Source organism: Halichoerus grypus, chromosome 14 (genome assembly GCF_964656455.1).
Source record: "Halichoerus grypus chromosome 14, mHalGry1.hap1.1, whole genome shotgun sequence".
Taxonomy (NCBI): domain Eukaryota; kingdom Metazoa; phylum Chordata; class Mammalia; order Carnivora; family Phocidae; genus Halichoerus; species Halichoerus grypus.
The window spans coordinates 29,556,187-29,569,339 of NC_135725.1; the positions used below are offsets into that span (position 1 = coordinate 29,556,187).

The 13,153-nt window shown below is 40.2% G+C and overlaps 1 protein-coding gene across 1 annotated transcript in view; it reads right to left on the reverse strand.

The window, feature by feature from the left end:
* HSD17B3 (hydroxysteroid 17-beta dehydrogenase 3) overlaps positions 1–8,106 on the reverse strand; it is a 40,373-nt gene extending 32,267 nt beyond the window's left edge. Inside the window, exons 1-2 of the mRNA XM_036084770.2 lie at positions 7,953–8,106; positions 4,373–4,419 (exon numbers count right to left, since the gene is read on the reverse strand). Coding sequence (XP_035940663.1) covers positions 4,373–4,419; positions 7,953–8,106 — 201 coding nt within the window. The remainder of the gene's footprint in view (positions 1–4,372; positions 4,420–7,952) is intronic.
* Between the last annotated feature and the right edge of the window lie 5,047 nt (positions 8,107–13,153).

Sequence of the window (13,153 nt, forward strand, 5' to 3'; positions counted from 1 at the left end):
CCCAGACTTATTGGTGGAAAAGCTGGCAATTCAGAAACACCACAGGTACAGACCTAAGAAGTCCCAACAAAAGCCTGCTCTCTCTAACCAAAGGACCAGAAAAGAGACAGCCTAGCAAGGCAGCAAACTTTAGAAAAGAACTGCTTTACTCCAGGTAAACAGCTCAAAAACAAACAAACAAACAAACAAAAAACCAAACACCCCATGGTCCCACCCACCCCCACCCCCACCCCCAAAGGCTGAGTCAGGAGCTGAGACTTCCACACTGGTGAGACCCCCCCCCCCCCCCCGGCCAGGTTGGCATCAGGGAAGGCTGAGTGGGGAGGTAGAACATCCATCCCAGCCACCCCCTCCCATGTCAGCACACCTCAACTCCTACTTCCACCTGGCAGTGCCAAGGCAACCTTTCCCTTCCCTCCCTTCACCCTACCCCTGCAATGATAAAAGAGGAAGCCTAGTGGAGAGTCAGGACTTTCACTACCACCCAAGTGGTGGTGAGGCCACCTCCTCCAAATACCACTGGCAGCCTCCCGGGGAGCAGTAAGGAAGCACTCTTGCCTCTCCCACCCTGAGTGGCCCAGTAGGGAGCCAGCACTCCCACCCCCACCCAGCAGTAACAAGGAGGCAGCATCCCCCCCCACCCCTGTAACGGAGGCCAAGTAGAAAGCCTGGGCTTCTACCTTACCTGGTAGGAACAAGCTGGCACCCCCTCCTCCCTCCGCTGAAGCAGTGTTGGTACAGACCCAAAAGAGATTTAAATAAGATCCAGAGTCTCATAACAGAAAACTAAAAATGACTACAATTCAAAAGTCACTCATCGTACCAAGAAGCAGGAAGATCTCAATTTGAGTGAGATAAAAACATTCAATAGATGGCCACATTAAGATGACACAGATGTTAGGCTTCTTGGACTAGGATTTTATTTTTTATTATTTTTTTAAGATTTTATTTATTTCTTTGGCAGAGGGAGAAGCAGGCTCCCCGCTGAGCAAGGAGCCTGATGCGGGACTCAATCCCAGAACTCTGGGATCATGACCTGAGCCGAAGGCAGACACTTAACCGACCAAGCCACCCAGGCATCCTTTGGACTAGGATTCTAAAACAGCCATCCTAAGAATGCTTTGACAAGCAATTACAAACATTTTTTAAACAAATGCAAAAAGAGAAAGTTTCAGTAAGAAATAGAAGATATAAAGAAGAACCAAATGGAAACTTTAGGGCTGAAAATAAAATAAATGAATTAAAAACTCAATGGATGGGCTCAGTAGCAGAATGGAGGGGACCAAGGAAAGAATCAGTGGATTTAAAGATAAAAAAATAGAAATTACCCACTCTAAACAACAGAAAAAAATACAATGAAGAAAATGAACAGCATTTCAGAAACCCATTAGACTATAAGGAAGATCTAACATCCATGTGATTGGAGTCCCAGAAAAAGAAAAGAAGGCTGGGCAGAAAAAGTATTCAATGAATAATGAAAGAATTCAAGAGGCTGAGCAAACCTCAAACAAGATAAACCTAAAGAAATCCACTCCAAGAAACATCATAACTAAGAAAACTAAAGTCAAGGGCGCCTGGGTGGCTCAGTCGTTAAGCGTCTGCCTTCGGCTCAGGTCATGATCCCAGGGTCCTGGGATCGAGTCCCACATTGGGCTCCCTGCTCGGCAAGAAGCCTGCTTCTCCCTCTCCCATTCCCCCTGCCTGTGTTCCTGCTCTCGCTATCTCCCTCTCTGTCAAATAAATAAATAAAATCTTTAAAAAAGAAAACTAAAGTCAAGGGGAAAAGTCCTGAAAGCAGTGAGAGAGAAAACCACACAACATTTTGCAAGTGCTGAAAGCAAAGGACTGTCAGTGCTAAATCCTATACCCAGCAAAATTATCCTTCAGGAATGAAGGGGAAATCGAGACATTCTCTGATGAAGGAAAACAAAGAGACTTACTCTAAAAAATAGCTAGAGGTAGTTCTCTAAACAGAAAGGATATGACAAAAGAACAAAACTTGGAATATCAGGGGGAAAGAAAGAATAAAGGGAAGAATACAAATATGGGTAAGTACAATACATTGTCCCTCTCAAAAAACACAGTATCTAGGAAAGGAAGAACAGTTTAAACATCCAGTAATAATAGGCTAACCTTGGAGAGCTTACTCTAGGCAAAGCATTTTGCCCACCTCATCCCATTAAACCTTTACAAAAGCTGCAGTGGGATTACCAGGGCCTCCAGTTTATTGATGTGGGAATTCTGCAGTAAGCACATGAAGCAGGGTTTGAACGCACAGATGTCTGATTGATTCCCAACCTGGGGCTCTTAACCCTTAGGTCAGTCGATCTGCAGCATCTCACTCTGAACTGCTTTTCTTGGAGAAGCAGTTAGCAAGCAGACCAGAACAGGCTCTCTGGAAGGCGAAGAGCCTGAATGAAGGAGAAGTAAGGAACCCAGAAAACTGTTTAACACAGACTTAGAAAAGAACAACAGGAAATGAAGAAAAAGATTCTACAAGAAAGAGCAAAGCAAGAATTAGTTAGAACAGAAACAACTTAGAAGTTGGGAGGTACGTTTTGCCCTGGTAAAGACACAAAAGCCTAGAGAGGATGGGCAACTTGTCCAAAATCTCCAGACAGTTAGTGCTAGAGCGAGGACAGGAACCCACAGTTCCTGACCCCCAGGCCATTGCTTTTGGAAACAGTAAAGAAATGAATGGCTAAGTTTTCACATGGTCTCCTCTAAGTAGAAAGAAAAGTGTCCGAGTCTTAAACCACCAAGGGGGACCATTAGTAGGTCAGGTCAGCATGACTTTGAAGAAAGAATCTGGAAAATCATGAAGAAAGAACCTGGATTTCAAGGCAATCCAGAGAACTAAGAAAGAGGTAAGGCCATGGATCTTTTGGATGAGGGGTTAGGCCCTCTCCAGAAACCTGGTCTAAGGTGGAAAATAGTTATATAAAAGGTGATATAGTTCTAATGCAAATAGCTGGAAAAGCTTTCCTTCTGATTTTTGGGTGAGGAAGACACAAGGCTTTGGAAAGTGGTTGCTGAGTGGTCTCCCTAACCTCCACACTCAAATATGACCACCTGTCTTCTGAGTGTTGGGCACTACCAGTCATCAGAGAGTTGCTATATACAAATTAGGGTAAGAGCAAAGAACTCTTTAGCCCAAAAAAGAGTTGAAGCAGAATGTCCATACCAAAGAAAGTATCCTTGGAAGTTGGGGGACAGACCTGAAACAGTGCCGCTGATATACCTTGCACTGTCCACTTCACACAAGATGTTTTGGTGTCTATCATGACTCAGGCCTTTGGGGACAAGAGGATGCATGGGTCCTGCCTGTCGTTGAATGCAGTTTTTATAACTGAAGTGCTTCTCATTATATTTTTAAGCATTATTGATTTTTTCCTCCTTTTGTAATTTCAAGGATTCTATTTCTTTTGTTGTCTTTTACGTGATTCTAGAGGTCAGTGTAATAGGGCAGGATGAAGAAATAAAATAATAGGAATTCCAGGACACAATATTTCATGAATGAAAATGCGGAATTTGTAAGAATAATCATCATAACAGCAATGGCAACATACAAAACTACATATACTATAAGGGCATTTTTAAAAACTATAACTACCCATATATCTATCTATCTGCAGATAAACACAAAGCCTGGAAGGAAATACTCAGAGACACTAATTGAATTCCAGTGACTCTCAGCCCTATCATATCCTCTCTTTATGTAATATTTTTTTAAAGATTTTATTTATTTATTTATTTGACAGAGAGAGACACAGCGAGAGAAGGAACACAAGCAGGGGTGTGGGAGAGGGAGAAGCAGGCTTCCCGCGGAGCAGGGAGCCCGATGTGGGGCTCGATCCCAGGACCCTGGGATCATGACCTGAGCCGAAGGCAGACGCTTAACGACTGAGCCACCCAGGCGCCCCTTTACATAATATTTTATAATGCCCATTAATCTTCTTGAAATGATGGTCATAGGTAATATGTCCTGCCTACACAAATAATTTTTTAAAAATCAATATATACCCTACCTATAATGTAAGAATAAATAAAAAGTGGTTTATAGTTTTAATTGTATTTAAACATATGAACTTTTATGGTACAATTACACTAGAAAATAACAATGTCCCCATAAATTCCTAAAACAACTCCTATGGGATGATCCTGGCACCTCTGAATATCACTGTGTTTTTTTAAAAGATATCCAGAGAGTGAGATTATGATTTTTAAGTTTTCTTTTTCATAGAAAATATTTGCCTTCATAAATTCATGTCTGTGGCTTTCATAACCAGAAGCATAGTGTTGGGGGTGCCTGTCATGTGATCACGGTGTGTTCAATACAAGGGGGGAGAAATTCTCAAAGAACGAAACTTACCTCAAATGAATAAGCTTTTCCAATCCCATCTCCTGCTCCAGTGATCACTGCAAAAAGCAGAGATGGTTTTAAAGGACAGACTTAATCTTTAAAGTGCTCTTTCACACCAGCTACATTTTTTTGCAGGCTTACTGCCTAGGACACAGTATTTCAAAGCAGTGCCCTTCTGCTCTACAGCCCTACTCCACTCAACTCTGGAGCTTCCAGCCCTGACTCCCCTCATTACATGTTCCACATGAAGCTTTTGGTCTGGTTTTTTCTTTTTCTTTTTTTTTTTTTTTGGAGGGGTTGGTAAGGTTGTGGAAGATAGCCTCCAAAAGGAAACAAAGAACCTCAGCCAGGGAACATTTCATTCAGACCCCAAACGGTGTACCCTATTATCTCTCTACCTACACACTCAACTCTCACGGTAAGGACATTTCAAGATTCTTCCTAAAAGTCAAGTGTTTCCCTCTTCCCATGCCACCCCCACAGGACAGCAGCACTCAAAGTCCATGGGAGATAAGGAACTTAACAAAGAGGAAAACACAGAAATGCCAAAAAGTGATATAATGAAATAAAGGGACCTGAAGAATCTGCAGTCAGGGTATCTATTGATTAACCTGTAATGATCAGATTGACCGAGTCCTTTTATATCCAACATTAACACACATATTTTATGACTGAGTTCTAGGGTAAACTTCATTCGAGTGAATGTCACAATTTGAAATTATATTACAGTTAAGTATTTATGTATCTGCAATTTACCTTTGAACAACAATCAGAGGGTATACTTTCCAAGTGTGAATAAAACATACATTTAGCTTATTAGAGAGTAAGAGCCAAGCTGTACAAGCTTCCAGAAACACATTGGCAGAGTGTTCTCATTTTCTTTTTTTTTTTTTTTTAAGATTTTATTTATTTATTTGAGAGAGAGAAAGAGTGTGAGTGGGGGGTTGGTGGGGAGGAGCAGGAGAGGGACAAGCAGCCTTCACGCTGAGCACGGAATCCAACTTGCTGCTTGATCTCATGACCCTGAGATCATGACCTGAGCTGAAATCAAGAGTCAGACACTTAACCTACTGAGCCACCTAAGTGCCCCAGAGCACTCTCATTTTCATAATGGCTGATAGTTTTATTTGTTCACCTGGGGCCTTCTAGGTGAATCCAGGCATATTATCTGTTCCTCTTGGTACAGGTGCTATGCTCAGGGTTATCTTCTGCCTCACCTTCCCCTCCCTTATGGGAATCTTCCAAATCACCCAGTATAGGGTCTGTACTATAGTTAAGATAATAACATCAATAAATGGCTGGTTTTTATTGAGTGCTTACTTTCTGCCATGTACTGTTTCAGGTGTTTTAGATGCATCATCTCATTTAATATTCAAAGCAAGTTTATAATGCAGGGACCATTGTTTTCCTTAGTTTATAGAGGAGGAAGCTGAGGGAGAGAAAGTTAGTAACTCAATCAAGGTCACATTGCTAAAAATGATGACAACAACAGGGTTTGAAACCCGGCTATCTGATTTGGGGGCTACAATTCTATAAAGATACACCAGTGACATAATTTCCTAATCAACCACAGAGTTCTGAGGAGTTAAACAATTTCATCTTTAGTAATTGGATTTTCTTCTGGCTCTCCACCAGAAATATATGCTCTCCCAGAGATCTGCCTATGCTCAAAGACATTTTAATCTTGCTAGTGATAATTCTATTCAATATTGACTCAAATAATAGGTTAAGATTATGTTTTTTTAATGTGAGTCAACAAATACTCTTGTCTCTGGCCCCATGTGAACTTCTTTTGGAGTGTGTGTTTTCAGAAGGGCTTTGCCTTACACTGATGAGCAGCCCTTGTACAGAGTTTTAAGAACCACCCCACCCCCTGCCAAGTGTGTGGGCATTTGGATCTGTGTGGAGCAGGGTATTTGGATCCAGAGCACTCAAGTTCAAGCTATTTGGCAAGTTTTCTGGAGATACTTCCCCAAGAGTGAAAGAGTGTTCACAGACACACACACACACTTCAAACGTAACATGCAACAGTTAAAAACACATTTTTCTTTTTTTTTTTAATTTTGTATTGTTATGTTAATCACCATACATTACATCATTAGTTTTTGATGTAGTGTTCCATGATTCATTGTTTGTGCATAACACGCAGTGGTCCATGCAGTACGTGCCCTCTTTAACACCCATCACCAGATTAACCCATCCCCCCACCCCCCTGCCCTCTAGAACCCTCCGTTTGTTTTTCAGAGTCCATCGTCTCTCATGGTTCATCTCCCCCTCCGATTTTCCCCCCTTCATTCTTCCCCTCCTGCTATCTTCTTCTTTTTTTTTTTTTAACATATAATGTATTATTTGTTTCAGAGGTACAGATCTGTGATTCAACAGTCTTGCACAATTCACCGCGCTCACCATAGCACATACCCTCCCCAGTGTCTATCACCCAGGCACCCCATCCCTCCTATTTGCAACAAAGTGGATGGAACTGGAGGGTGTTATGCTGAGCAAAATAAGTCAATCAGAGAAAGACATGTATCATATGACCTCACTTATATGAGGAATTCTTAATCTCAAAAAACACATTTTTCATTCCAAGCAACTTCCATATGGCAATTGTTTTATATCTGCTACTAAGGTTGTACAGTTACCAGCTTTAGCAAGTAAAGATACAGCATGCCCAGCTCAATTTGAGTTTCAAGTAAACAGCAAATAATTTTTTAGTATAAGTATGTCCTGCATAATATTTGGGATGTCATATACTAAAAAATTATTCCTTATTTATCCAAAATTCAAATTTAACTCAGTATCCTATATTTTACCTGGAAGCCCTATAAGGTTGTTTATAATCTCTCCTATTTAGCCGCACATGGTACCTTTAAAGCTGTTTAAATTCTTTGGGTTGTTTTTTTAAGTCACTGGATTCCTTGGATTTCTTCATGTAACCTTAGCACTTCATTCAAAGAGATGCTGAAACCATAGCCTCATGTTTTTCACCTTAAACCCAGTCATCAGGCTGAAATTCTGCGTGGTAGTTCCAGAAGATAAATCCCATTCTTTTGTAGGCAGTGATTAATCTACTTGGGACACAAACCAGACTACCATCTTGAACATGTCTTCCTATAGGGACCTTTGTTACCTTGATTTTGTAATACCCTCACTTCATGAAAGGGCTCAGAGAAATTTTTTTAAATAAAGTGAAGTAAAATTATTTGTACTTCTGAATTTTGAAACACCCTTCCACAAAATGGCGGTACCCTGCGCCTTCAAAAATCTGGAGAAAAGGATGCGGAAATTTCTGCAGTACTTATTATTTGTGTCACCAGAAACTCCAAAAAGGAGAAAACCCAACTAATAAGGATGAGGGGACAAGCACAGAGGCAAGAATTGGGTGGCATTCTTCCACTTAATTCTTCTCATGCCCCACATCTTCTCTTTTAGACAATTCCAGTTTCACTCATGCTTTCTAGACACCCAAATAAAAGTCACCCAAAAGAATTACATCTTTGCTCTCAAAAGGAAAAAATGCAATTTATATTTTGAGATATACATGATAATAAGACATAACAAGAAACAAGAGATGGAAAGCTGTCTTTACCTGCCCATTGTCCCATTGACTTCAAGAAAGACTTTGGCAAAACTTTCCAGAAGTGCCGGAAAATATATCTGGAGAATCTCACACACTTCACCAGGTACACCAGGCACACCAGCAGCCCTACGAAGATGAAGAACTGTTCCAGAGCCACCTCCATGACTGCACTCAACCAGTTCCAGACCTGGCCTGGCCCCTCCACAGACCTCCAAGGGCGTGGCTGCTCTGGAGGCGGGTCAGTCACCCTTTGGAGTCACCAGCTGCATTCCACTGTGTAGAGACGTTTAGATTAGAGTAACTTCTTTACACAATCCTCTCATTCATAGGCTTCAGAATAAAGTATTCTTTCTAATATTTTTACAGCACCGTTGGGCTTTTGTGACCATGGGGGAGCTGGTGAAGAAGTAAAAGGACATGAAGAAAGATGAAGCCTGGACAAAGAAAAAATGGCTGTGCAGGCTTCTCTCCTTAAATTTGGAAGCTAAAAAGGATGTTAAGAAGGATGCAAAATCCTCTAAGTCATGCATTTATTTATTCAACATATATTTATTGACTGTCTACCAAGTAGCATTGCTGTTCAAGGTTTTGGGAATACACAATAGTAAACAAGACCATGTCACTGCCATGGGGGAGCTGAGATTCTAGTACGGGAGACAGACAATATGCCAATAAATAAGATAATGTCATATATCAGTGCCATGAAAAAGTGCTATTGAGTGACCTGTTCAAGTGGCTAGTGGACAATTACTTTAAAGAGTGTGCTCAGGAAAGGGATTCTATGAAGAAATGGCATTTCGAGTTGAAATTTGAATTAAGAGAAGGAGCAAAGAAGCCCTGCAAAGATGAGGTTCCCCATCCAGGCTGAAGGAACAGCTAGCACAAATGCCCTGAGAAAGATCCATGTATTTGAGGAATAAATAGCACTACATAGCAGAAGGAACTGTCTGTAGAGAACAGGGAAAGAAAGAGTCAAGGAAGGTAGAGGCAAGGGGAGGAGCCAGATCTTCTTGGTGAGGAGTTTGGACTTTAGTCTGCAAGCAACAGGAAGCCACTGAAGAGGCTCAGACAGTAGAGTCATATAACCTGAATCATGCTTTTAGAAGATCACTCTGGATGGTAAGAGAAGATGACCTTTTGGGGATGGGAATGGAGGGTGGGAATGACCACCAAAGCAGGTGGAGTGAGGAGATAATGGCAGTCATCCAAGAAGACTATCCCAAAGCTCAGTCCTTTGCCCTCTTCTCTTTCCTATCCACGCTCACTCATTTGGTGGCATTACCCAATCCCTTGATTGTAAGGACTCCGAATGCTGAGGACCTGCAAACATATAATTTCAACCATAACCCAGGCAGGGTCATCCAGACTTGCGTATCCAACTGCCTACTTGACACCTCCATTTGAATGCCTAACATGCATCTCAAACTTAATATGTATAAAACTGGCTTCTGATATTATCTCCAAATGTCAAAACCTGCTCCTCTTGCAGACTTCCCTATCTCAGGGAATGGCAGCTCTCATCTTCCAGTTGTTCAGTTTAGAAATCTTGGCAATATCCTTGACTCCTCTCTTTCTTTCACATACTGCAGCTAGTCTGTCTCCTACTGACAGATTATTGGATTTATTTTCCGTTTTAGATTATGCTGAACAACCCTGCTGTGAATATTCTTGTATTTCTACTTTATCATACATGTGCAAGTTCCTCTCTCTCTCTCTCTGCCTCTGTCTGTCTGTATCTCTCTCTCTCTCACACACACACACACACACACACAATTGTTGGGTCCTACATGTTATACAACTTCAGTTCTACTAGTGTTTCAGTCAGGTCCACTCAGAAGACAACAAACCACACAGCAATTTGGATTATTGTTAAATACAAAAAATTATTAACTATTTATAGGGAATTAGCTACCAAAAGTCCATAAAAAAGAACTCAAAAGACCCTAGGGCTGAAGGAGAGTATCTAAGGGACAAGCAAATGTGGACCCAAGGCTGGATTTCAAACCTCACTGGAGAGTGTGGGATTGCAGGATGGTGAAGAAGTTGTCTGGGTTGCCTGAGACAGAGCTCTTCCAGTTTAGAGGATAAGACTAATTAGCAGGGAATTGCTACCTGGGACAGGAAACCCCACTGGGATGCTGACAAACCTGAGGTGAGCCCTACTGGGACTCAATTGGGGGAGAACTGACAGTTTTGCAATATTGAGTCTTTCAACTATAAACATAGTCTACCTCTTCTTTTTGGTCTTCTTAATGTCTTTCTTAATGTCGCTCAATACATTTTTATAATTTCTTCTAAAATGTTTGTACTTGTAAAAGTTTATATTAAGAAAAATATCAAAAACATACAAAAGTAGGAGACTAAGTTAATGAACTCCCATTTACCCATATGTTATAGGTAACTATAATATTATATAAGTAACTATAGCCTACTAAATAAATGCCCTTTATTTAGTGTGATTTGTGTACCAGAAATTAGCTGTCCTTTCGTTGGCCATTGTTACTTTGCATATACCCACTTTTCTTACCCTCCCCACCCCATAACAGCGAGGACTCTTTAAAAGAATAACATAAAAACAGTGCTGTTATTACAACTGAACCATTAACAGTAATTCTCTAATACTATCAAAATTCAGTCAATACTAAACATCTTTGATTGTTCATACATATATTTACACTTTTTTTTTTTTTTAAGAGAGAGAGTGTGTGAGCAGAGGAAGGGCAGAGGGAGAGGAGAGAAAGAATCTTAAGCAGGCACAAGCATGGAGCCTGACACAGGGCTCGATCTCACAACCCTGAGATCATGACCTGAGCTGAAATCAAGAGCTGGACACTTAACTGACTGAGCCACCCAGATGCCCTGTTCATACATATTTTTAAGTTGACTTTTGAATCAGGATTTTTCTTAAAGGCCTACACATTGCATTAAGTTGATGTGTCTCTTAAAGTTTCCCTCTCTCACTCTTTTAAAAAAAATTCTTTTACTAGCATTTATTTGTTAAAGAAATTAAGTTGTTTGTCTTATAGAGTTTTCCACATTTTGAATTTTGCTGATTACATCTCCATGGTGTTACTCAAACATGTTCCTCTGTCTCTTATATGTCTTCTAAACTTAGATCTAGAGCAAGGACAGAAAACTTTTTCCTTAAGGGGCCAGATAGTGAAGATTTTAGGCTTAGTGGGCCCTATGGTCTCTGTTGCAAAGACCCTGGCTATTGTAATGCAAAAGCAGTCACAGGTACTTAGTCATAAATACAATATGAATGGATGGACCTCAAGGGCATTATGCTAAATGAAATAAATTAGACAAAGGAAGACAAATGCTGTAAGATCTCTCTTATATGTGGAATGTAAATATATATATTTATAACCCCCCAGAAGTGGGGGTTGAGGGATGGAAGAGATGGGTAAAATGTTTTTGTTTTTGTTTAGTTTAAATAAATTAAATCTTTTTTAAAAGAAAGTAAGAAAGGGGTTGAGGAGAGAGATGTGCAAAAGTATCAGGAATTATGTGTGATTAAAATGTTCCCATCTTCTACAACGTAGTGATCCAAAGGGGCACCTGCACCCCAATGTTCATAGCAGCAATGTCCACATAGTCAAACTGTGGAAGGAGCCAAGATGCCCATCGACAGAGGAATGGATAAAGAAGATGTGGTCCATATATACAATGGAATACTACTCAGCCATCAGAAAGGATGAATCTTACAATTTACATTGACACAGGTCGAACTGGAGGGGATTATGCTGAGTGAAATACGTTGGCTTAATTGAATTTAAATTTTAAAAAATGTCCCCATCTTCTCCAGTCTTCAGAAGTTATTAATGCCCAAATAATAGTAGTCTAAGTCTCTATTCTACTGCCATCAAGGAGTCCAGTATTTCATTAGGTTTTCCCCCTCAAGTAATTCTTGGGAACCCCTAAAAAAACTGTTCCCCAAATTCTCCCCATCTAGCCAGGCAATTTTATATTCTCTGGCTCTGGAACAATACTCCTCTTCTGCTGGTCATGCCTTGCCATCTTGTTGCTTCTCTAGGCTGTCATCTCTCTGCTCCTTTCCAAAGGCAAATAAAAACATTTAGTTATAAAACAGCTTAGATCTACATTTGGGGGGGGAGGGGAATTAATGTTGCAGGTCGATAATTTGCTACTTATATTCAATTTTTATTCCAAAACAGAATATTTAACATTTCAGTCTGAAGCATTTGCATATATACATATATATATGAATAAAATGGGAATCAGGGAGTGGTAGATGCATTAACATTACCACAAGGTTCATCAAAATGTTGCTTCCAGAATTAAAGGACAATCTGCACCCTAAAAATACAATCTTCAAAATGACAGTTCATTGTAACCCTCCAAATGACAGTTTTCCAATGCAAAAAATTTAAGATCTTGTGTCCACCAGCTCTAGAGGTGGCAATGTAAACTTTGTGAATCAAAGAGAAATTCTGTAACAAGTGATGTGATCTCTGGATTTTGCTTACATATACAGAAACAGTTATAATCAGCATGGCCAATCTAGAGCCAAATATATACTGAAAGAGCAGTCTAAGAGGTCCTTGGTAGAGAAACTCTGGGATAATCTGATGATTGAAACTTCCTATATTGAGTTAAAATGTCCACACTACCCAAAGCAATCTATAGATTCAATGTAATCCCTATCAAAATACCAACAGCATTTTTCGCAGAACTAGAACAAATAAAACTAAAATTTGTATGGAACCACAAAAGACCCTGAATAGCCAAAGCAATCTTGAAAGAGAAGAACAAAGCTGAAAGTATCACAATTCCAGATTTCAAACTATACTACAAAGCTGTAGTAATCAAAATAATATGGTACTGGCACAAAAATAGACACATGGATCAATAGAAGAGAATAAACAGCCCAGAACTAAACCCACACTTATATGGTCAATTAGTCTAAGACAAAGGAGGCAAGAATATACAGGGGGGAAAAGGCAGCCTCTTCAGCAAATGGTGTCGGTAAAACTGAACAGCTACAAGCAAAAGAATGCAACCGGACCACTTTCTTACACCACATACAAAAATACACTCCAAATGAATTAAAGACCTAAATGTGAGACCTGAAACCATAAAACTCCTAGAAGAAAACATAGGTAGTAATCTCTTGGATGGTGGCCTTAGCAACATTTTTCTGGATATGTCTCCTCTGTCAGGGAAACAAAAGCAAAAATAAACTATTT